Consider the following 25600-nt stretch of genomic DNA (forward strand, 5'->3'; position numbering starts at 1 on the left):
GATAATTTGCAACAGATTCAGGTTATCAAAGGTGACTTTATTAAACATTAGGAACATATTGTAGGGATGAGCTGAGGTTTAGAGAAGATCTAACCACTTTATTTTGGCTAGCAGAAGTTAGACTGTGTAAATCAGTCCAAGGGTAATAATCATTTTATTAGCTTCTATTAGAAATAGTAATTCCCTGAGGAACCGCTCAGAACTTTTGATATGTCAGCAGTCTGGGGAAAGCAATCAACTGTTTTGTACAGCTAGGTGGGGAAAACAGCAGCCCTATTTTCCCTTCAGCTGATACCTGGCAATACCCATCAGTATGGGGAGCCAGACTGCTTAGGTCTTCTAATGTTTAGAACATCTTGTTGTAACTATAGGAAAGCAGAGAGTAAGCACGGAATTTTCAGCAGCCAATTTATTTACTCTAATGTCTTCATTGTCAGAATTATAAGCTAACTTTCTGGCTTTAATTTCTTTTTCCTGTCTTAAATCTCTCAATAAAAAGTTCTGAAGCCAGATAAAAAATTCAACTCCATTAAGTTATAGTAATGTATTTATCACAAGATAACAATAGTCTCTAATCAGAATTACCTTAGTTGGGAAATAGCGTTTGGTCTTGAATTGCTTAAGGAAAGAGGAGAGGAAAAATGTTGTAAAGAATAGTATGACAGACCAGAAGAGAACGTCTGGAATATATGGTCCGTGATGGCCACAAGCTGATCCATGAAACACACCACGAAATCTTACACATTCCTGCAAAGAGAAAAACTCCTTGAATTTCTAGGTTTGATTCATTCAGTACTTTCACCCTAACTTGTAGCTTTTTGATATAAAACACAGCTGAGAACTTTCACAATCCCAAAAATGGGGTTCCTTCTTTCATTGCTACCTCATCCTGAAATTCCAAAAAGGTGTGCTGTCTGTTCCAGAGGAGCTACAGTATCCATCACTGCTCATTTCAGGATGCCAAAATGCTGGGAGATGCCCAATAAGAAACAACTTCTTTACATTCGCCTCATTCCTATTCTGTTTCTCAAAGTATCACAAGATTGAATGCAGAGACTGAGGACTAAGCACAGGAAAAGCAGACTGTCTAACATCAACTTTCAAATTGAACAAAAAACAAGAAACCAACCAACCAAACACACGCACCCCAAAAGAGGTCTCCTCAGTTTCTCCCACCTCTTTGTTCTTGACTTTGTTTTGTCCTGACACAGTTAAGGAAAAAACACTCCTAGAATTTTTTTTTTCCTTATAGCTGGGTTAATCTCATTTTCTAATAAGGTCGAAAAGCATCCTAAATAATGGATTTCAATAAAAAAGAAAACCAGATCAATTTTCCAAATAATTATTTTCTTCTAATCGATATTTAGGTAGTTTCTTTGATTCTGTTGTAGTTTTATACCGATGTCTAACAAATGAGATGTGTTTGCTACCACATTTTAACTGCAGATTCCATCTTCACATCTTCTTAAAAATATTTGTTCATCCTTTCCAGGAAATTGAAGAGAACAATCTTCTGTTTATTCACCTTGCCATATTCATCTGCACTTCAGAAAAACAACTGTTCTGCATAGCAAGATTAAAGTGGCTACCTCAAGCAGACTCTTACTGCCATGGACTCGCTCATCCAAACCACTACAATGACTGTTTAAAGCACTATGGGAGGAATAAAAGTGTTCAAAAATACATTTTAAAAAGAAAACAAACAAAAACAAAACAAAACTGAAAAAAACCGAAACACACAAAAGAAGCCACCAAAACCAAAACAAACCACAGTCCAAGTTCAAATCAAGAAAGAAACCAGATGAAAAATATTAATCAAGACTAGTACTGTGTGGGTATTTACTTTTTGTACAAACACCCCACCCCTCACCCGATATTTAGACATAGCTTTTAGATACTCACAGAAACAGTAAGATTACTCCATGCTATGTTTTCCACAGACTTATTCATATTCCTCCACACCTGCAAAGTTTCATTGCTGGGGTTCTCAGGCTCAGAACACACACATCTGAAGTGAAGAAAAAAAAAATAATTTATGTGCTTTTAAGCCATATGTGCCAAAATGCAGCGATTTTCAGTAATTTCAAAAATCCTGAAGAATTTAAACCAGAGTTTAGCCAACCTTTTATGAAAGAGGCAGAGCACAAGACTCCTCCTTACATGACATGAACTAGGATTATTGGGGGTGGGTGTGGAGGGGGAATGAAGAATCAAAGAAGCAACTGCTCAGAAGGTTTAGAAGATGGGACAAAAAAAAAAAGAATGTATTTCAGAATGAGAAGCAGGCAAAACGTTGACTTAACTATATGATTGATCTGCCAGTTTTTAAATAGAATAGAATGACACCTGAAAAATAAAATGAAAGAAATAATATGCAGAATTCTAAATATCATTAATAAAAAGATAAAAATCCAAATGACACCACCTCCCAACAACCCTATACTAACATATATTGTGTTATTTCTAAAGATTTCTTCATAATTGGATTAACTTGGTGCAAATAGTTTTCTATAACTGTGTACAAATTAAGGTTTAGATTTCTATACAGCATTACATTCCACAATGGTTCAAACTCAATTAGTCCCACTGTACACCAACGTAAGAGAAAACAGAAATTGAAATAATTTCATTTTAAAAATTGGTGTAGATGACAGTTTCAGCAACTCCTTTTCAAACCAGACATGTCATTAGCCTGCAGACATTTCATAGTCTCTTCTAAAATTATGGTAGAGTTCGCCATTTATCTTGCATTTGGCATGCCTTCTGATCTACACATGACCAAAACCCATCACCCTGAATTAAGACAGCATTTTTGAGTATGCAGTAGGCCAAGCTAAAGATATAAATGCATAAACTGCATTTTTAAAGGTGAAGTATTCCCAATAATTACAGCAGAAAGAAATGCTGTTTAAAGATGTTAATTCCCCTTCATAACATGTGAAAGTTGCAGAAGCATTTCATGCCTCAGCTATATGGAAATAATCCTCACCCAGGTGGGGTAAACTATCATGACATCCAGAAGTGGTAAGGCAGAACTCCCCTTCTGACCTTTAATCTGCAGGCTGACCTTCAAAAAAGCTGCACTTAAAGCAAGCATTGTCACAGCCCCTCATCCCTTCCAATCACCCATAGCTAACACAGGAAATTCAATTCCACAGCATCCTGAATAGAATTTTTCTGAGGTTTCTCATGCCCATACCACCCCCAGCATTCCTCCCACCCTGCCATGGAGAGGCACACATTGCAGTTTAGTAAACAGTATGTCTCTATACTATAAATATTTTCCCTATGTGTTTTCCTAATAGATAGAAATTGGATACTTACGAATATAAAGTCAGTTTATCCAAATCATTGTGCATATTGAAGGCATACACTTCTCCCAAATGAAAAAGCTTCTCCAATGCTTCATAGATAAATATGATGCATATAAGTGCTGCAAAAGCTTCCTCAGTAAATCGAGTGATGTAACACACGAGACTGCTGGCATCTGTGGCTACAAGCACTATGCATAAAAACGCAGTCCACAGACCAATGCTAGTTCGCAGGGAGAGGTAGGAAAGACCATAATCCCTGTGTGAAGACAGAAATGAAAGTATTAACTGAGCCAAAAGTCACCTATACTATATTCTATTGGAAAACAGATACTGAGGCCAAGCTCTATAGATATTCACCACTTCTCTCGTCCCTGATGTTAGATCTGAAGGAAGCAGAAACTTTTCTGTTTCATCTTCCAAAGCAAAGCAACACTGCAAGGTGTTTCTAGGATTGAGGATACAACTAGCTAGCTTGGAAAGCATCTTGGGGTTCATCTTTCCAGAACTACCTCGATGCTTTCTCCTAGAGGGCAGATCAATCTCTGTTTACCCTTGCAGAATCAAAGTCAACATCTCCACACAGTCAGAACATAACTTTTATTTAAGTCCTAACCACTTCTTTTCACTGATTTTCTCCTCAAGGCTCACCAGTGCCTCACAGCTTTGCCAAACCACATCCATCTTTCAGTCTCTTGCTGCTACATTCACATCTTTGTGGACATCTACTTTTAACACGCACCTGCTTTCAATTACAGCTGTTGTAACAGGCTAGGAAGTTGAAGTGCATCAAGCTAATACAAACATCACTTACCTGCAAAATTTAAATAATATTTTTTCAAACACTAGAACTGGTCCGGTGCTCCCCAAAATAGTAAGAGGTTGCCCAGCAAAGAGAGAATAGGCAATCCCAGTTAATGAGGCTCCAAAGAGAGACTCTATTGCACTCTGTTTGGGGGAAAAGAAACTGCTGTAACTATGCTGCATTTCAGGTTAGCATTTAGCATCACATCTGCATAAATACAGTTTTAAGATGCATTAACTTAGAAACAAGACAAGATGTAACAGCATTGCAATTAATATTGATGTTTGAGACAAGAATAACTTAACACAGTTTGGCAGTAACAATACCATGGGCAAAAGATTTTGAAAACTTCACGCATAACATAAAGCCATCCAAAACCATGAGAACAAGTTATTAGTCCTGCTAGCTATGGAGGAAAAACATACCAATAATTACTACAAATTTAAAAGGAAAAAAAACTTACTCAACATGTAATTTACAGAAAGAATTATCTGTCTCTGTAAAGAAAGTAGATATCCATATATGTACTGCAACATACCTGTACCAAAACATGATACAGTGTGCCGTATCAAACCAGCATCAGTCAACCAATCATTACAAAAGAAAAAACTGACAGGTGGAGGTACACGGGAAATTACTGAACAATATTGGTTTATGTATACATGACACCAAAAATAGATGAGCAGTAAACCAATGTCCCACCTGGTAATGCATTTCTTTTCATTCAAGTAAGATATCTACACTTCAGTTCTTGAATTAAATGTTTTACTACAACGTTTTCTGGTTAAAAAAAAAAAAGTTACAGTGCACCTCAAAAGAGATGGGCAGGACTTTTTAGATCCTAAAATGATATTAAAGTCACTTGAAAATAGTTAACTTCACCATTTACAACTATGAGAAGTCATGGGCTACAGATTAAAGGTTCTGGGTAGAATTTTAAATGTTTACTATTTTGCAATTATGCAAGCCTAAGAAAACAATATTTATGCAAATTTAAGCTCCAATTCAGGAAAGCATCTAAAATTAGGTAAAATGGTTTGCTGAACTGGGGTTATTAAAAATGAAAACATGAGTTCTTTGTTCATTACATTAGAAAAATATATATAATCCCAGTCTCTTGTTCTATTACCTTTGAATTAGTGCTTTTGGTTAGTCAATGCATTAACCTTGGGGCGCTCAATCAGGGTGGCAGGGACAGGAATACTGTGGAGGTGATGACCTCTGGGAATGTGAGGGAAGGTTTCAAACACAAACTGTGTACCTTACAACATCAGCTACTGTGCTTGAACATGTGTGTGCAGTAACTAAATTTTATATTCAATGATGCACACCAAGTATCTGAAGGCAGGAACAAACCCGCAAACAATTCCAGATAGCTAAAAGAAAGAAGGTGTTTAAGAATCACGCTTTAAAAGGAGCATATTTTCATGATTATACATGACGTACAGTCAAAAATTACATCGACATTTTGATAACCACTCCTACATTTAGAGTGGCAAAACCAGTATTTGCTATCAGCTTGAAGTGCTACATCAATAAACAAAAATCTGAGTCAACAGCATTACTTGAAAGACATATAATAGTAAACTCAATTTTAATATAGTACAAGCTTAAAAACTTGATCTAAGTATCAAGAAGAATTTTATAGCATCATAAACTGTACCAGAATCTTAAAATTTGTAAAGGGCATGTCTAAATACATCCTCCCCTCCCCCAAAAGGACAGAGCCTTTTTTCTTTTTGATATATTTAAAAACAGAAAATACTCTTCAAACCAGTTTACTCACAAACCAATTGACACAAACACCAAGTCATTAACATTGCTGATGTTAAGTATTCTTTCCCTGCTCCAAAAACCAAAGAGCAATGACATTTTGGTTCAAAGGTGCTGGTGTTAACTACAGCCCAGCACAATTTTGTACATGTATGGTTTATACTCAAGTCATTTACAATGAAGAGCATTTTCTGCTCATAAACCTCAGCCACTTTCTTTTATTGTTAACAACATACCATTAGTGAAAGCATATACATATACTGTCCATTTTTTAAACACACTGTTGACTGCTACCCATACACTGCAGGCGTTATCATCCTCATAGGCCTACTAGTCAAGGCCAGTACATGTTCTTGGCTATCCACCTTGAGCCTCTGACTTCGCCTAAAGTAGGCCTAGTGGGATGGTGCACCTTTACTGCTACTCATTATTTTTAAGTAGCTAAAAAGAAGGCAATGCAATCCCTTTCTCAACTCATGAAGCCATTCATCCAATAAGGCAGGATAAACATTTTTTACCTCCACTGTGCATCTTCTCCTGTTCACATGGATTCCCCACATTTTCCACAGCAATTACCTTTTGGGGAAGATCTGCTTTGGGCAGGCTAATCAAGTGCTGTGGGTAAATTCTTCAAATACAAGTATAAATAAATGAGACAAATGCACACAGTGACTTGCCTCTGAAGGTCTAAAAGCCTGGCCACTACCATTCTTTGTACTCACTATTCTGCCTTGTGTAGCTTCTCCCAGGAGCCCTCCAAAAGTGATTACAGGAGACATACAGGCACAGTATAGGAAAAGAATCGAGGCCAGGCACTGCAGGCTTAATGCATCCTTGAAGTCACTCAAGAAAAAAGGTGCTTTCCTTTGGATGTCAAGTATCAAACCACCAAAAAGCCTAAATAGGTGAGATGAAACTCGTCAAACTGTACACTAAAGGATTCTAGCTAGTTCAAAACTATGGGCTACACATGACTGCCAGTGCCTACTGCCAGCACAAATTAGCTATTTCATAATCCTGATTAAAGCATAACAGTTTAAAATGTATTCAGTAATATTCCAAATATCATCAAGCAGGTTATCCACATTTTTAGTAGCTGGCTAGATATTTTTGTATATGGGCTAGATACTGAAAAAATACCTTTGCAAACAATTTACTTAAATAGTGTTTTCGTCAAATCTGTCTTATAATATTCAAAACAAGGAACAGAAGAAATATGCTAAACCTCAGCCAAGACCACTGCACTGATACGTTTCAATATTACTACTGCAATAAGTAGCTGTAGTTTTTTTGATTTGCATTCTCTACATACACATGGTTAGGTTCACAAATAAATTTAGGTCTATCATTTCTAACAGTGTTTTCATCTGCAGTATAGAGGTACCCTACAAATGGAAAGACAAAACCAAATATATATATAAGTCAGTTCAACTGGGTAAGTTATTAGCAAAAAATTAATAAGCTTTTGGCAGTTTCCAAGAAAATTTCAAGACTTCAAAATACCAGGTATAGTTTGCACACCAAAAAACCTGGTTTTGTTTTGAATTATTAAAAAAAAAAATCCATTCCTAAGAAAAACTACAGTCTCATCTAGAGATAATTCTGAGGGCAGAAATGAACTTCTCAGCTCTACATACTGTCTGCAAAAAGGCAAAAAATTTGTATAACAAAGCCAAAATGGTAAAAATCAACACAAATGTTGTAAAGTCCTTCTTGCAAAGGTATGAGAAAGATGGGTTTCACTTGGAAGTTTATAATTTTAGGGATAAAAGCATTGTATCTTTTCCAGAATTTCTCAGTGGATTTGATCTCTACTCTCTCATACGAGATATTAAGATTTAATCTTAAGCAGATATTTCCAATGTTGGGGACTTCTTTGGGCAGTATTTAAGAAATAACAGAGAACAATGCAACTCAACTGAAAGAAATTCTTTCAATCTTATTTTAGAACTAAAAGAAACCTGACCACAACCTAACCAATACCAAAGTATTTTTTTGCCATTTTGTATTCCTTTTTGCTCCATTTCATATACGTTTAATAAAACAGATTTGTATTAATGGAAATTTTTAGTACCTAGCCCAATACTGAAAAACTGCATATTCCTGCTATAATTATAATTGCATGCTCTTCACAATTAAAAATTAAAACCTAACACTTAAAAGTCAGTTAGTTAAGTTAGGCAGCATCTTATAGGAAATCCTTCATAAACGTGTTGAGAAACATTGCCACAGGCTTGAAAATGCTTTAAGCAGACTGGCATTTTTAGGCAAGAATCCAACACTTGAAAAGGAAAAGCGATGCACTCTGACACTTATACCATGATATCTTATGTTCAAATGTCATCATTAAAAACTGAAGATTTATCACTTTTATTTCTTCATGGCAGCTAGTATTTAGGGAAGTAAACACACCTTCCAGTTCTCTCAAGTTCGGGTCCAGCATGATGGCCTTCTTCTTTGAGAGTCTCCCCTGTAGGAGCAGATCCATTTGGAAATTTAGGTACCTTCCTTTTCTCCTACAGAAAAAAATAAAAATAAATTAAAAAAAAAACACCACCATGTTTTGAGACTGCCTTTACACTAAAAAGTATATTTAAAGACAGTGTGCAGAGACTCTAATGCCTTCCAAACCTTTTTCATATTCCCAGCTTATCACCAGTCCTCCATTTGCCAAATTCATCTTTTGTCGAGTAGAGACAACTAGAACTGTACAACAATCCCAAAAAGATCTTATTAGTACCTTACACAACAGTATTAATCTTCCCTCTCTCTACAAGAAACATGTCCCTGAGACATGACGAAACAAAGCCTACCTTTTCAAGACACAGTAGAGGCTCAACCATGAGGCCTAGAAATCTTTGGATTTTTTTTTCCCCCCTCAATCATTTCCAGAGGAGCCGCCTCCAGCTTCTAACACAAACTGACCTCACTTTATCACACACACAGTATTTAGTTGAAGTATAAAGGAGAAGTCATTCCACTATAAAGGAGAAGTCATTCCCCCATTAAGCAAGCTGCTCACCAGCTCCTCAGAAATTTCTCACCCAAGCTTGCCTCCCAAACCCCCCACAAGCCCTTCTTATTTTGCAAATTAGTTAAGTGGTAGCCTCAGGCTATTCATGAATAAACTGCACTGCTGTCACCCCTTCTGTTGTACCCACTCCCCCAAAACCACCATGGGATTGACAGCACTGTCAACCTTCTGACTCAAGAGCACTGGTCTTTCCCCCCCACTTTCGATCCTGGTGGCAGGAATTCCCCTCAGTTGTGAAGAGGGAGAAAGAGAAGAAAGGGAAGAAATCAGTCCCTCTAATGTCCAGCTTCCCCCTGGCTCTCATTTTAAGCTTTTATCACAACTGTTCAATGATCCATTTTTATTTCATAAACATCCTGTGAACATTATATGCTAGCCAATATGCATTAAAACATTTCAATCAATGTGGTATACAAAAAAGTTTTTACAGGACTTACAATATTCTTGCTGATCATTGTTAGATTAACAGCAAAATTTATAATATGAACTCAGGTACAGTTTCAGATCAATTCTCCTAGCTCTCATATGAACTCATTTCAGTATTACCAAATAAAATATAATATAATGTACTTAAAAGCATAGCAGGAAACTGATACAACACTCTTTATTTCAAAAAAAACCCCAAACTTAAATGGACAATCCACTACTTCTTCCAAATGGATGTGGGGGCTTTTCTGATGCTTTACTAAAGTTTATGCTCAGTACCCAATTTGGAAATGGCATTTTCAAAGTTAAAATCATGGTAGCTCTCTACTGGACCTTCCCCTCTCCCCCCCACTCTTTTACCTGGGAAGGAACACTTTTTGGTGGCTCAATTCGTATAGATGGATCCCATTCTCCTGGAGGCAGGACTGTCACTTGGTCTAAAAATTCATCAATTCCTGACAACAAATCATTTCGGTCTTTTGCTTTATAAGCAACATCATGGAAAACCTACAAGAAGAAAGTACCCAACATTGTTTTTTGAAACAGGAACTGATTACAAGGAACACTCCATTATTTTTAAAAAAGGTATGGGAAATTTTTTAAAGGTCCTCAAAACTTAGGCTTTTACTTTACTTGCATACGTTTGCATTAAGAACTACTTGTATGTACGCCTCTATGGAACATAGAGGACATCATTATCTCCAAACTCAAAAGGAATAATGAGCTCTTTTTTTAAGTTAATTAAAAAGTTAATCTTCAATATTCAGTAAATCAAATTCACATATTGTTGCCTGAAAAATTCTGCCCTACAGCCACTGTGCCATTATGCTGTGCTAAATCATGACAAAAATACTTTAAATAACCCTCAAACCAAACCAGAAGTTTTTATTAAGAATAAGAACTTCCTTTGTATACCTCTAGCTTAATTAAAAAAAACACAACTCTTAAAAAGCATATGAAAACAATCCTCCTCCTCCTCCTAAAGAAAAAAAAAACCACACCCAAAAAAACAAACAAGAAAAAAAGCAACACAAAAAACCGAAACCCACCCCTCCATGCTGTTTTGCAGATCCCTACAACACAAACTCTGAATTGACTAACGGGTAGCATTTAAGCAAAAGAATCACTGAATCCCAAGTTGTATTTTATACAGAGAAAATGCTAGTTTTGCTACACAAAACTGTTTGCACAAGATGATCCTAAATTGCTTCTGTACATTTGAACCCTGAACTGTTTGTCTCCAAAGGACCTGACCATTAAGTCTTTTAATTTCAACTTGAATTTTTCTATTTCAATGATCTACAGTATTCCTAAAAATCAGCCTATCTAAAAAATTGAAAGCTGCAACTGAAGCTTTTAATATTCAGTTCTCACACTGAACAAATACTGTATTCCCAGGCTAGTTGCCCAATTGTAAAATTATCAATTTCTGGTTTACATTTCCAAGCTTGATATTGTTCTACAGCAAAGAAGTATTAGTATTCTTGCTAGACAACCATAATAATTACCAGGAATTCAGTAGGTGGCGCTCAGTGTGAAGTCAGAATTAAAACATCCTGATTTTGCTCAGTGAGATGACAAAGTCTTACAAGTTCAGATTCCCCTGTGCTCTTTAAAACCGTCCACTAGGGCTCTAAGCATACAACTTCAAATGCCTACTAAAATTCTAATTTTAATTATTTGACCTCGCTTTGATTTAAAAAAAAACAAAACAAACGAGCAAAGAAAAAAAAAGAAAAAATCCACCACAAACAAAAAACCAACCACAAAACACAAACAAAAACCTACCTGTGATGACTTAATTGCACACATTCTTAAACACTGTCCTGAACGCTACCAGTTTGCTGTGTTCTTTTCAACATACAGTGACTCGTATCAGACACTGCTCTATTTAACAGTTCTATTTCCTAATTTAATACAAAAATGAAATCTATACACCAAAGCTAAAATATTTTTTTCCAAAATACATTTAGGATTTCTCCAAGAAAGACAAGGGGGAAAGTTAATTTACCACTATCTAGTTAACTAACAGAGGAAATAAATAAGTTTACAGTTCTTCATTTAACCAGTTTGGGTTTTTTTTCCTTTAAGCTGTCACTCCAGAATACATTTATAGAGAACAGTGAGTAAATATATTATTCTAGACTTCTTTAACTACAAGTGTTTAAAATACATCACTCACATCATCTGTCATAAGTGTTGCTATTGATCTTCCAATTTCATGGTACTGTGGAGCTTTTCCTGCTGGTCCCAGCAACAAAAACAAAAACCTATCGAGAAAGCAGTTGAGATTAATATGGCTGACTCATTTGAATATACTCAGAGGGTTCTTTCAAACTAATATTTAAAGAAAATTTAGTGGTGAAGTAAAAATATCTTCTTCACCATTTCAGATCTCAAATATTGCTGCCAAGACTAAGAAAAGACTTGCCTCAAAGTCATTACTGGAAGGAACTCAAATCCTGAACCAAAATTACTCTGAAATCTTCTTAATTAAGTGTAATTTTTCAACTTCTGATAATACCATAAATATAGTATAAATCCACAGGCTAGAGCTCAATGAATGTTTCCTCTGGCTTATAAGCCTTTCAGACATTCCCACTGGCAAAAGGCCCCTTAGTGAAGGCCTAGGAGCTTTATGGCCTGTTCTAGTCTCCTTGATAATGACCTCTTCATAGGAGTTAAGCCCCTCTCACTTGTAATGACTGGGTGCTTCACACAGTGGGTGCACAGATATACTTCAAGCAACACACTGGACATACTCATATAACCATATGTTCATCCTGTGTCAGTCGAAAGGAAGGGAACCTGCATTTTGAACACCTAAGAAGGTAAAAGTGACATTTTGGCATGGGAATCCAATCTTGGGGTGGGGGTGACAGCACATGTTAACAGTTGGTCTCCAGTTCCAATCACAATAATACTTATCACACTTTTTTTCAGAACTTGAAAAAGACTAGTATCTTATAAATTCAAAAGACTATAAACCAAAAAGCGAACCTCAGTAATTCTTTTCACGACCTTCTTCCTATACTCCACAAAAATGAAGTTCCTAAGCACAACACATTTGAAAAAAGTAGTGCCTTCTTTCACCTCACAGTACAAAAAACCCAATGTTCTTTTTCCTTTGCAAGTTGACTACTCTAACTGAAACTGAGATCTTCAGAATCAAGTAAGCTATTCCAAATCTGCAAGTCTACACCATTCTGAAAAAATTAGGACAGGATAATTTTAGCTACATTACTACGATAATCTGTATGCAGAAATCTTGGAATTTCCCTAGAAACATTATGAGCATTACATCAGCTACCCTTTGAAAATTCTCACATCTATTTATGAGAACACTGCCAAGATTAGTTTTGCCTTTCACTGGAGTATATAAACTGAAAATTACAAAGATAAACAGGCACTTTGATCACTTTTAAAACATTAAAAAAACCACACCAAAAAACAAATGTACAAATTTACACGAAACACCACAAAACACTCCAATATACCAATGTGCACGGAAAATGAAGTGTCCTCCATTATGACTGATGAAATGACCTGCTATCTGCGCCATAGGACCTGCATTTTGATATTTTGATCATCTGTGGTACATACACCCACAGTACACTGGCAAGACCCATGATTTGGCAGGGGGTGGTGCACCAGGCTGGATAGCATATTGAAAATTGAAAACTCATTCAATGTATTACCTGCAGATTGGTTACCCCGGTGTCAATCATGTAGATTTGGGCATATAATAAAAAAAGTTAAGTTTTTCTACCACCTAGGTTATTCATACACAGAGTATTTGTAGGCAAAAAGCAGAGCTTTGAATGAGACAGTCTTAGTAAATTCTTCCCCACTGTCGTGCTGTGTCGCGCTGAAGGGAACTGTAACAGCCTTCATGCCCATCTTTAAAACTGCAACACAAGCTTGGAAGACTCATTGCTTCTACTCCAGGTCAGCTGTCAGTTTCAACTTCTGCACTTACTTAAGACAGCATCATTATGTAAATATTTAAAGCATTCTGAGAATTTTATGGTGGATCTTATTCCTGCAAATTCTGCAGCAAACGACTGGCATCATGTTAAACAAAAGTCTACATTTCTTGAGCTTAACAGAATATGTATAAAAGTTTACAACTATTTGAGATCTTAAATCTTATTATATTATTGCAAAAGTAAAGGGAGACTTTCCAGGGATTTATTTACCTTGTAGGAACCGGAACTTCTGTGAGACCTGAGAGAAGCACAGCAGGAGAGAGCCTCACAAAAGCAATAATAGGTCTTTCTAAAAAATCCACTTCTCCCACTAACACATTTGATGCTTCTGCTCCTGAAGGAATTTTCCTCATGAAGTTCATATCAACCTATTCATACAAAGATGAAACAAGTGTTTATTCCCTTATATTTGTTAGCAGAAATTCTATAACATAAGTTTATCAGTATTCAGTAGACATTTATGCTACAAAGAAATATAAAAAAGACATTAAATATCCCACAGTAAAGACAATCATATGTAGAAAATGTCAGCCAGCCAGCCATTAATAAACTATTTTCTAAAAGTTAGAATTACTACCACCTACTATATTCTAGAAGACTCCAAACTGCATAACCACCTTTCTAGTATTACTTATCATGACAAACATTCCATGATAGGACATAACAAAATCTATGCACATTTAACTAAGGAGAGTTCATGTAATTACACATGGTTTCTAGAATGCAGCTAGTTATTTCACAGCTGCATATTGCAAATAAGTCACAATTTTGAAAAATAATTTGCATGTTTATGTTTTCATCCATAAAGAATATGATGGCTGAAAATCTTAACTGTCATTTCTGAATATAATTACAGGAGCGTATTGACAAAGGTACAGCACATGAACTCTGCGTTCACATACATACACACACACAAGCACCAGTTACGTTGCCATCTAGAGAACTTACAGGTGGCCTCTTGAGTCCCACACCAAGTGTGCCACAACTACAGTGCCAGAAGGCTGACTCCTGCCCAACAGGAGACAAGGCAGGTGTACAGAAGGACAGGCCAAGCAAAAACATAAAAACTGTGACAGAGAGGCAGGAATAAATGGCACCTGCCACAATTAGACGAGGGCTACAGTGTAAGTTAGCACTTTCCTTAAACGTCATTATTTAACTTGGCAAACCTATTTTCTCACAGTGTTTGACAGTACAGATGACGCTACAGACTGAGATTTATAGTAAAAGCCATAATGGAACTTGCCCATCAAATTTAAATTATTAAAGAAATACAAAGGAGTTATCGTTTTACACAAGATTTCCTTCAGAAAGTGATATTGTACATTTTAATCGTTAAGAGTATATAATAACTTTTGTACAGCAAACTCATAAAACATATAAAGCAAATCTCCTTTAAAAGCCCTCTTTGGGAAACAAAAGAAAACAAAAAACCCACCCCAAAAAGTCCTAGAAAAAAAAAGTACTACACCATCTACAAAATTGTTTTCGTCTTTTTAGCATATCTGAAAACACCTCCCTCTACGTGACAAAGCACAGTGGCTGCACTCTTAAAGTTACCAAAATACTGAAAAGATCAAATGAAACAAAAAGTTCAGTCCCACTGGGAAGAGTTTCGAAACTCTTGACACATTTAGCCTAGCCTGACACTTGTACATACAAGTTATGTCTTAGTACATGTCTTGTGTACACTCATACACACGTATACACGCATGTGTCTTAGTTGCACCTAAGAGGACAGTTACAACCATGTTTTTTATTACATAGTTATTTTGTGCTAAACATTATGGTACTTAATGTTATTTACCTTACTAAAATCAACCGTGCTGTTTTCTCTGCTTCCTCCTGTCCCAGTACCTTTAACGTCTCCACTTTTCCCAGTGTCTAAATTTCCAGGTGCTGACTGTGGAGATGCTAATAGCCCTAAATTAGAACAAAGGAGGTAAGTTCAAAATGGTCTATGACATGAACTGAGTATGTGACACTACCAAAATTCAGTGTGGCAGCTTGCTTAAAGCAAATGTGCAAGTTATTCAGTAAGAGTGCCCTACATTAGTATCATAAACGCAACATTAACAGGTCACTGTGTCATCAAAATTATGACATAATTTTAAAAATTAAATTAAATATTGCCCAAATGATGGCCATTTGCAGAACAGTCACCAGAAAAGAAAGCAAGAGCTACTTTAATTGTAGAAAATACAAGTGTTGATATTTTAATTATTACCACTCTAGTAGTTGGTAGAGAGCATCTTCACTCTATTTAGAAGTCCTCAGACACCAAAAGGAAATGCCTCCTCTATCTAGTCTGCTGTGTAGCAGTTATTTCAATTGTAAACAGCCTCAGAAAACCTCAGGCTACGATGACTACAAGGAACAATACCCTAGTAGCTAACTAAACTTGTACAAGCAAATAGTGTACCACCTGAAGGATAGACAGCTTGCAAACCACGATTTTGATCAACAGGCCAAAGCTCCAGCTATTGATCTTTTTATGTAGCTTGCTATGCTATTAGCCGCACTGAATTGCAGCTTCAGTGAAGAGTGCAAAAGTCAAGTAACCCAGGTGTTCATACACATTGAATTCCATGTTGCACCATGGTTACCTCTACCCAGCTATCATTTAAAAGCTGGTCTAGGCATGCATAACCAAGCCCAAATCCCATCTTTTGGATGACAGAGCTTTTACTTGTTCAGTTTAACATGCACTAGAAGTGCATTTGGCCTTGCTTGCCTACACTAGACCTTTTAGATGTGGTGATAAACATGCTTTAACATGCTTTCAAAACCACATCCAGACAAAGATTAAACATTGTATTATATGCAGAAAGTTTGTATTTAGGTCAAGCATCACTCTAGTTCAGATAAAACTGAAGTCCTCACTAGCTACCTTTTGGCTATTGTTCTGTCATAACTACTGCTGCGTAACTGCTTACATCCCTCCATGCTTATAATTTAGCAATTTGACAGTTTTTAGCATTTCAAATGACAACTGAATTCACTTTAATGATCCCCAAATTTATTTCCAAAAACTCTTTCGAAGAGCCATCATATCAATGGAAAACATGCAGGTTCAAGCCTTTACCATTAATTTTCATTCTTACAGTTCATAGGGATATAAGTGGTATGGATAGTTTTTCCTGAAGCAAAAACCAAATAAAGGTAATAACCTGCAATTTCCTTTGTGAATCCTAACATGCACAAGTAATTAGCTAACACTATAAATACTACATTCAGTTAGATAGGGAAAAAAAAAAAAGAAATCACATTCTACCCTTCTGCTCCAAGATGCATACATTATTCACAGGAATAATAGCAATCAACCACCTGTGAAATCAGCTATTTAAAGTATTTAACTGCATAAGAGTTGATGTTAAGATGTGTTTGTAGGACTAGAAAAGAACAGAAATATTGAACAGTTGTTGCAGAAGATAAGCATAATATAAAAGTTTATACATACAAAAATTTTGCTTCCCCCATCCACGTAACAATAAAGGTACCTAAAGATGTGTATGACTGATGAAAGATGAGAATAATGCAACATTTTGCACTTTTTGCCATGTGAACAAGAGCAAGCAGAGACTAGAACAAAAAGTGGAGATGCAGTCAAGGAGGATAGAGAATAAGGATTCTACATATCAGCATAAACTGATTTATTATATCAGTACTGAAGTGATACTGACTTATCTGAAAGGCTTGCCTTCAAAATTTCTCCAACCAGTCATAGTTAAGGTCCACAAGTTTTGGCACTGATACAAGAACATTTGGCTAATCCTAAATCATGTGTAAATATTTTCCTTTCTGTTGGTCTTGCAGTTGGACAGACTGCTGAACTCACATGAGAATACTGCTTACAGGTATTCAGACCTGAGCAAGCACTTCCATACGATACTGCATTTCATTATGCACATCAATCCATCTGGTATTTGCAGGGAAACTCAGAATAAAATAATTGTCATCTCTAATAGAAGAACACTTTTACTCAAATCTCACACTAATAAAAACTTATTTCCTTCTCTTCTCCAGTTCAATAAATAAAAACTCAGAGGCTACTCCTGAAAGGAAGACTACCTAGTTTTTCCAGATTGTGAGACAGAGAAATTCATGTGGTCTTACCAAGCTACCGAGGGGATCATTAAAAATACACAGTACTCTTCTTGATGTTGTATTGCAGATGCACCATCTGCCTACTTCAAAATACAACAGTGGATTAAGTCTTGAGTAAGTTTGGATTAAACCTCCTAAGATCACTCAAATTAAAGTACTTCTAACTACACCTTCACTAAAGATCACATGCATTTTCTAGCCAACTACACTTAGTTTAATACTGTGGTCACAAAAATCTAATTGACATTATCTACTAGAAAAAGAATCCAAGAAGCGTACAGACATTTGCCTCACATCTCCAGTTCAGTTTAAAAAAAAAAAAAAGAGCTGGGTAAAATAAGATGAGTTCAACACCTAAGCATGACTTTTCCAATATAATTATGCTTATAAAAGCAAAAACTTTGGAATACAAAACTTCTAAATATAAAGTCACACCATATTTGTGTTTGAAGAAATAAAAATATTTTTTTACATTAAGGCTACATTTTAATTTGTTTTTAAAAAATCAATTAGAAGGCAAACATGTAAACCTTTCTGAATTATCTTCAGTAATTACTGTAAAAGCAAAGCTATTCTAAAATATTATTTTACTGAGTTTTAAAGTACATTTATCAGTGAACTAAAAGACCCCTTAAAACAGACTACTTTGCTGTTTTTCACAGACTTGAACAAAGCCTAATGATGCTTGTGAACTAATGGTGTTCATCTTTAGCTCTGACACAACTCTCTTGCTAGCTCTACCTATCAAATCCATTATTCAGCAGTTTCAAAGATGGGAAAATAAATGACGACAAAAGTAAAGAAAAAAACCAAACCTGTTCAAGAGAACCCTCTGCCTGGCTGACTTGAACTAATGACTGGCTGACAAAAATCAAGTGGTAAGCTGAAAGTGTGCCCCTCTTCCCTCCTTGTACAGTAATTCACATTAAGTTCAGTAACATTCCAGCTTATAAAGACTAAAAAAATAAAACTTGAATACCAGAAGGCCAAGGATAGATGAATGCTACACAGAAGAAAGCCATCTATTAGAAAATTAAAACAGTTCTAGTTCTCACAGGAGGCAAACTCAATCATACAGGCATGGAAACAATATTCAGGCTGCAATATTCTCAGCTACTGGAGAGATAATACACACCACACTCTACAGTGGAATGGACCACAGTTTGTTTGGTTTTTTTTTTTAAACTAATACAAGGATTCCCTTCTGAGTCTGTCTCCCAAGACGGAGATTAGTCCAGTTGCAGCCCTGAAGTCATAGTCTGAGAATGTCTTCAAAGGCATCTCTAAGGGAAACGTGTCTTTCTGTGGTCAGATAATTTATTGAATTAAAAAAGGGGGGGAAACCCAGAAAACAAATATGTCTTCCAACATTACCGGTGTTCATCTTTCTCTGGAACAACTTTTATTTATGGATTAACTGGATTTTCCCTTTATGAGAAACATGCCCTTGTAGCACAAAACCAATCTGAACATGACTTGGAGACTCTAGAGGAAAGCTTTCTTAGTGATAATAATAGCATCAAGTACTTGATCTTCACTTGTTTGGCCCCTCTTGGGTCCCGAAGACCTGGCATGCTGTCATTCCTCTCAGATGAGTAGAAAAATGAGGACTGGAAAACCAATTACAGCTGTTATTTTACTTCTGGTTTTTAATTACCTTTGAAATATCACCCATAAGAGAGAATGATCTCCACGTGAGTTCTCTTAGCTTCCCATAAGGGAGTCAGAGAAAGAGTTTTTTCTTTGCTCTTCTGAATTTAAGTAAGGATGGGGGCCCCTATTCCAACTCAAGATAACAGCCTACAACGTAGTGTGCTCTTTCCTTTTCAATGACTTGGCTGCAAAATGTGAGAAGGCAGATAACCACAGCCTTTTCTCTGTCAGCACATTTTCACTGCTACATGTAACACTGTGCTTTTACTTACTAAACAAGTGAGGAAAGAAACCAAGAAAAGACTCCCTGATGAAAGAATGGAGTGAAATCAGCTTCCCCCTTCCCAATACACATGGGCATAAAGCAGACAAACCTACAAGTTGGGGGGGAAGGGGGGACCTGAAGGCTAAAAGGAAAGGTGATCTCCTTAAAAACATGATGAATCCTAGAAGAATCCTAAAGTCTCTAAATAGGTGATAATTTTGAAGAAGTAAAGCAACTATAACAGTGTGTATGCAGAAAGCATGAGTTATGAAACTTTAGTAAAAACAATTAAAGAAATTGCCAGGCCTTTCCACCCTTTCTTTCAACTTCTCTATACATCTACATACCTTTTTAGATGTAAAGAACAACAGCTTTAAAAGACAGCAAATTAATAAATTCCTGAGCACTGACCTACAATTACAAACTCTTAACTACTCTATCCTATTTTGCATATCAAACACAACAAAGCAGTAATCAAGCATCTAAGGCTGAAGCAGTGCACTAATGGATAGCTATCTGGAAACAGCTGTAGGTGAACTGAACCTGCCAGTTCCATCATAAACTACTAGTGGGTTTTATAGCCCTGGTTTTTAAAAGCACAAAAGCAAAACACGAAACTGTTTAAAGACTTCATGACACAGCTAAACTACAAACACCAGTAATTATCACATCATTCCTAATTCTTTTCATACTCATCTCTAATACTTCAGCTGTAGCTATCTCAGGATATCAAACACAGGTTTAAAATATTACTTCAATCACTGAAAAACAACAAAGCAAAACCTGACATGGACTGCAGGTGAGTGAAAGGAAAAGGCCACCATTTTTGACATTTTGCTTATATATTATATTTTAGAACGATATTCTGTTTTAATTACACAAATGAAGGTTAATTTAAGAATTTTTTGCTGGCTTTAGTTAAAAGCTAAAAAGTTTAAAATGCTGAACAAGAAAACAGTCACAACTGAGAAGAAATAAAACATGCAGGCAGAGGTAACAGTTATCATATTCCTTTGTGCCCAAGTTATGTGCCAAAAACATCGCAATGCAAGTGATCCAGATGCAGAGAGCATCACACAGGGACAGCTTAAATTTTGATAGTTGCCTGGTGTTATGTCAATATTTTCCTCTGTCTTCTTTTCCTGGCTTTCCTGCACTTCTAAGTCCTCCTCAGGTGGGTGGATTATTACTGAAGGAATATCATCACTGGCAGGTGAAACCAGCAATTCCTTGCCCTGAAGTGAACTTGGCTGGGCACTTGTGGTTGGCGAGTGGCTGCAGGTGGGACTGGAGGGTGGTGTGTTTTGAGGGGTAGTTACAGGGGTTGTACACCTTGAGGTTGCCGGGGTTCCAGCTCTTGAAGAAGGAAGAAGGTAATTGAGAAGAACTGACAAACGGTTTTCTCCTCTCAGGGAAATATGTGAGGCAGAGAGACCTGTTCGCAAAGAGTGGCGGGAGGCTGAAAGGCCTTCCCCTGAGATAAAACAAATGAAACACCATGAGGCTTACAACAGGGATATACCAAAAAACCCACCACAGACACAAATATGCATTAACAATTTACATAGTAAATTGCAAGCTTTAAGGGCCAAAAGTGTCATACTCATGCAAGTAAGATAAGAGCAAATCTGATTTCAGACATTAGAAAAGTCAGAAATTACTGATGAGTACTGATTAGAACGCCAAAGTTATGTGGGAGAGATTATCTTAAAGTCAGTAAGATTTGTTAATATAACCAAAGAAAATTGTATCTCTTCAAACTGACTCTTAAATTTTCCTAGAATTTCTTATTCCAAATTGCACAGCAGTTACCTTTAATGCCATCCAAAAAATATATTTAAAAAATCATTAGCAGCCATAACATTAAGACTTCAGTTAACTGATTCCATTATATACAAATTGTTAATAATTAAAATATTTCAAAATGAACATGATCAAACATATCTAATGATGTTAAATGCAACTGTCAATAAAAGTCTTGTTTTAATAAGAAGTCTCCTAGCCAGTTGTAGTCTCAATATATAGTTTTGAAGAAGGCACGAGGACGAGATACATAGTCCCTTCTCCATTTCTTCTTGCTGTGACTTACAAATATCCTCATTTGTCTAAACCAAACATGTTTCTCCATAATCTATTGTTACTTTTCTTGCCCTGTTCAGTTTCAATGTCCCAGTAATTTCCTATAAAGAGAACATAGTCTTGTCATGGTGCCCTCAGATTTAAGTTTGTAATGGATTTCAGTTCTTCCTTAAGCAGGAAGAGAGACTGTCTACCCTCATAACAGTACTTGCATTAGAAGGTTTAGCAATACATTCCTCCCATTTACCACAAACACTTTTCCTGAGATGACAGTCTCCTTAAGAATAGCACTGCTTACTTCTCCTACAATCCCTGAAAGCAAAACCATGTTGTTTTCGTGTACCATGCCATCAACCAAGGAAACAGCAAACTGGACACATTTTGTCTCACATTTATACTAGGCACTACAGAACCCAGTATGTTGAACACCCCTAGAATAATTTACAAGAAGGAGGCGCAGAAAGGTAAAGGTCACATACTTCCCCACCACCACCCTTCTAACAATGAAAGAGTGGATCCTACAGATAGAAACTTGATTTAAATTAAGAACAAAAGCCTTAAAGATCAACTATTCAAACTGCAGTGCGGTAAAGACAAGAGAACCAATAAAGCAAACTGGTTTATTTTGTCTATATTAATTACTACAGTAATAACCAGACTTCTGTCAGTGTAACTGTGATGAATCACGAGCAGGAAATGTCCTAACACACAGAGTGTAAAAAGGAGCCTAAAATGTATTATGCACATATTCTTGCTTGGTTTACCAGCTTATTGGAGGGTAACCATGAGATTGTAAAGAAAAAGTAAATCAGTATTCGCTGGCAAAGAGTTCATCATGTTATACTGGTTTCTTATTTCAGCATATCTCCCGTATTCTGTTGTAGGAATAGTATTAAGAATAAAATGCACTGGAAAGTAGAAGTGATATGTGAAAAGTAACTGACAAGCAAGAGACTTTGAATACAAAATTCTCAGAATTACAACTGGGGAGACAGGCACTTAAGGATGAGCAAAACCAAGTTTATAGGTGAAATTTTCATGTTTGGTAAACAAAACAGGAAGATTAGAAGTTACAGAAGAAATTATGCTCTTATATAAATTATTTGTATTTTCATTCTAGAAAAAATAATTCTGAAGCTATTGGGAAATACTTAAGCATGAATCATGTATTCACTAGCTAACAAAAAGTATCAGCAAGCTTTAACATTTGCTGGAGCATACTCCAAGTATGTATCAAACTGAGAGCTCCCAGCAAGCACTTAACTAAGTGAAACACATTCTAAGCAATGAGGCATCTTTCAAAGACAGGAAAGGAACTTCACTTCAAGGAGTGATTCATGAAATGAGTACTAAGTTTTCACTAACCTAAAAAATTTCAGATGAAATCATGTATGTCTTAGTCAATGCAAGGCAAAAGAAAATGAAGAACAGACTGAAACAGAGACCATAACAAACACAGGAATAAAAATATGCTGCTCTGCAGTATATACTGCTATTTGGACTTTGGAACTGAATGTCTAGGGTAAATGTATTGATATTCCAGAGTATTTTCAGGAATTGGTTCAATAGAAGATGTAGTACAGCCTATAAAAATATTGCAAATACCCTTCTTGGGTTGGATTTTTTTCCCGTTAGAACCCTCTCTATACAACAAGGTAAAAATAAACTGTCCTACCCAAAAGTAATTTCTTCACCATTAGCATAATGAATTTTTTCTGGTCATATTAACATAACACTGGATTAAAACATGGCAATTGTCAGCATCACTGAACTCATGACACGATCACAAAGTAAATCTCTAGTATAAAGACTGAATAAGCAAGTAGGATCCATTTGTCAAACATATAAAGCTATGCCACGATGCTGAAATTCCTCAAACATTACGCATTTTATTCAAGCATATCGTAAAAAAAAAAAAAAAAAAAAAAAACACACCAAAAAAACCCCTCAAAACATTAGGACCAATGTAGGTCTATTTCTGTGCTTCAAAACAATAATGCATGCTACATATGCAGGCAGGAGTAGAATGTTTGAGTAAATTCAAAAATATACAGAAACATCATACACAGCTGCACAAAGCACACACTGTTATCATTAGTTCTTTGCTTATCAAGATGGAAACACTTATCTGCTATCATCACCTGAATTTTCCTTCATCTCCCAGTGAGAACATTATTTAAAGGTTAGAACAAACTGGATGCTACAACTTATCTCACCATTTCGTTCAAGCAAGTGAGGGTCAGAATGTTTCTTGCCTATATCTGCAAAAGACCGAACCAGGGGAATCCGATTGCTGAATTTTTTCTCATTCTGATGATGGTGCCTTTTTAGAAGAGCCTCTCTCACATTCTCTCTTATGGATTCATCAAGCTGTCCAGAAGCAATCATGTTGTCCAAAACCATATCTACATAACAACAAAAACAAAGAAAAGTATATATATAGCTATCAAAACTCCCCTTCACCACATTCTGACACTGAAGTTGTACCAAATAATAAGAAAAAAAATTTGAAATTTAAAAATAAGTCTTTTCTTGAGCAAAATCATCTTCAAGAATCCACAAGAAATTTTCAAAGATGCCACTAAACAAGCAAGCGTGAGAATAAGGTATGCACAACATGCAGATCCAAAAGAATTTATTAGTAGCATAATTTTAAGTAATAAGTTACTTAGTATTTTATAATCGATTGTCATTCACTTCAACTTTCAACAGCTACTCTCTTTAAAAAAAAAAAAAAAGGCATCTATGCATTCAACAACCCTCCACTAGAATTGAATGCACAAAGACAGAAATACCATGGAGAACAGACTTCTTGAGACGATTTTAACCTGGCGTTCCTTATTTTGAAAGAATACAACTATGCAGAAGTGCAAGTTACTACAGAATGAGATGAATTCCCTAACTCCTCTGTCACCTTCAGATGCCATAAGTTCCTCAGGCTCTCTACCAACTTCATGCAATTCACATGCTTTAAGAGAGGGTAAAACAAAAGCTAGTTATATCACTTCAAACTAACTAATCAGCTACCAAACAACATACAAGTTTTGAAATCGGTATGCTCACACCAGGGAAAAAAAGCCTGCACAGCTGGGAAAATATCTGCTGCAATTTCTTAGCTGCCTTTTTTTTTAATTAATGAAAATACATTTTAAAAAAACCAAACCAACCAATCAAACAAACCACCCCAAACCCTGCACAAATCAAAATGAACCTATGCAACAACTTTCAAAATATATTTTGCCAGTCTTAACTGATGTATTGAGAACCTAGCTGTGTTGGTAAACTGCAGTTACATAGAACTTTTCACAGTGCAAAAGGCATTTTAGGGAATACTTTACAAACAAAATTACATGCAGCAAAGTCTCTGTCAGTACAGTGAGCTTCCTTCTGGGATTACCAGCAACACAAAACTTTACTGTAGCTTCTCAAAAGGAAACCAGCCACCCTCTCCCTCCTGTTCTGAGTGAGAACCAAGAATAACTACTAGGTATTGCTGGCTCGGAAACAAGACAATATATTTGTATGCCAAGGACTATCATCCTACATGCTTCATAATGGCACCTAGAACTAACCTGAAACAAATTCAATCTCTTAAGACACCCTAGTTCCAGCTAAAATGCCTGGTATTACAAGAGTTTACACAGAACTAAGCAATAACTATTTTTCTTATCTACTAAAATTATTGCTAAATTATTAAAAATAAACTAACCCCAAAACATTACTTTTTCAAAACATGTATTGAACACTCTTAGTCAGTAAATCAGGAAAATAGGAAGGGAATACCAATTTTCAGAGTGAATTCTGAAGGTTTCAAAACACAACAAGATAATGTTTCAAGCACTGCCAAAGTTTTTGTGCCAAAACACCTTGTCCATCACATACATGTTGGTCAGCCCTAAGCCTAGCATCATTCCTGAGAAGGCATTCCACTGTGTGGTACCTGTAGCAAGAGATACCAGGAAAATTATGTAAAACTAGCTGAAAGGCATTCAGGCTGAGCAGGTGTGTATATATACATATATGAAAAAGTCTCCAAAGCTGTTTTATTGTATCCAAAATGACCATGTGATTAGTGAGGACACTCAACATAGCAGGTGAAACAACATGTACAAAATTTATTTCTGCTCACCTCTTATAAAGGTGAAAAAAATACCAGAT

At 36.1% G+C, this 25600-nt stretch overlaps 1 protein-coding gene across 4 annotated transcripts in view; it reads right to left on the reverse strand.

Annotated features, from left to right (window-relative positions):
• The window catches only part of SLC4A7 (solute carrier family 4 member 7), a 93039-nt gene that overhangs the window by 13048 nt on the left and 54391 nt on the right, over nucleotides 1-25600 (reverse strand). For 2 of the 4 annotated variants that reach the window (XM_075083275.1, XM_075083276.1), the window contains exons 6-16: nucleotides 23659-23847; nucleotides 15146-15261; nucleotides 13549-13706; nucleotides 11532-11619; nucleotides 9710-9856; nucleotides 8302-8405; nucleotides 6612-6786; nucleotides 4126-4259; nucleotides 3325-3570; nucleotides 1903-2008; nucleotides 586-747 (exon numbers count right to left, since the gene is read on the reverse strand). In XM_075083275.1, the coding sequence (XP_074939376.1) occupies nucleotides 586-747; nucleotides 1903-2008; nucleotides 3325-3570; nucleotides 4126-4259; nucleotides 6612-6786; nucleotides 8302-8405; nucleotides 9710-9856; nucleotides 11532-11619; nucleotides 13549-13706; nucleotides 15146-15261; nucleotides 23659-23847 (1625 nt within the window). Of the gene's footprint in view, nucleotides 1-585; nucleotides 748-1902; nucleotides 2009-3324; nucleotides 3571-4125; nucleotides 4260-6611; nucleotides 6787-8301; nucleotides 8406-9709; nucleotides 9857-11531; nucleotides 11620-13548; nucleotides 13707-15145; nucleotides 15262-20468; nucleotides 20838-23658; nucleotides 23848-25600 lie in introns of all 4 variants that reach the window. The other 2 variants (XM_075083274.1, XM_075083277.1) reach the window with 2 other exon arrangements.

Source organism: Phalacrocorax aristotelis, chromosome 2 (assembly GCF_949628215.1).
Source record: "Phalacrocorax aristotelis chromosome 2, bGulAri2.1, whole genome shotgun sequence".
In the NCBI taxonomy this organism is placed as follows: domain Eukaryota; kingdom Metazoa; phylum Chordata; class Aves; order Suliformes; family Phalacrocoracidae; genus Phalacrocorax; species Phalacrocorax aristotelis.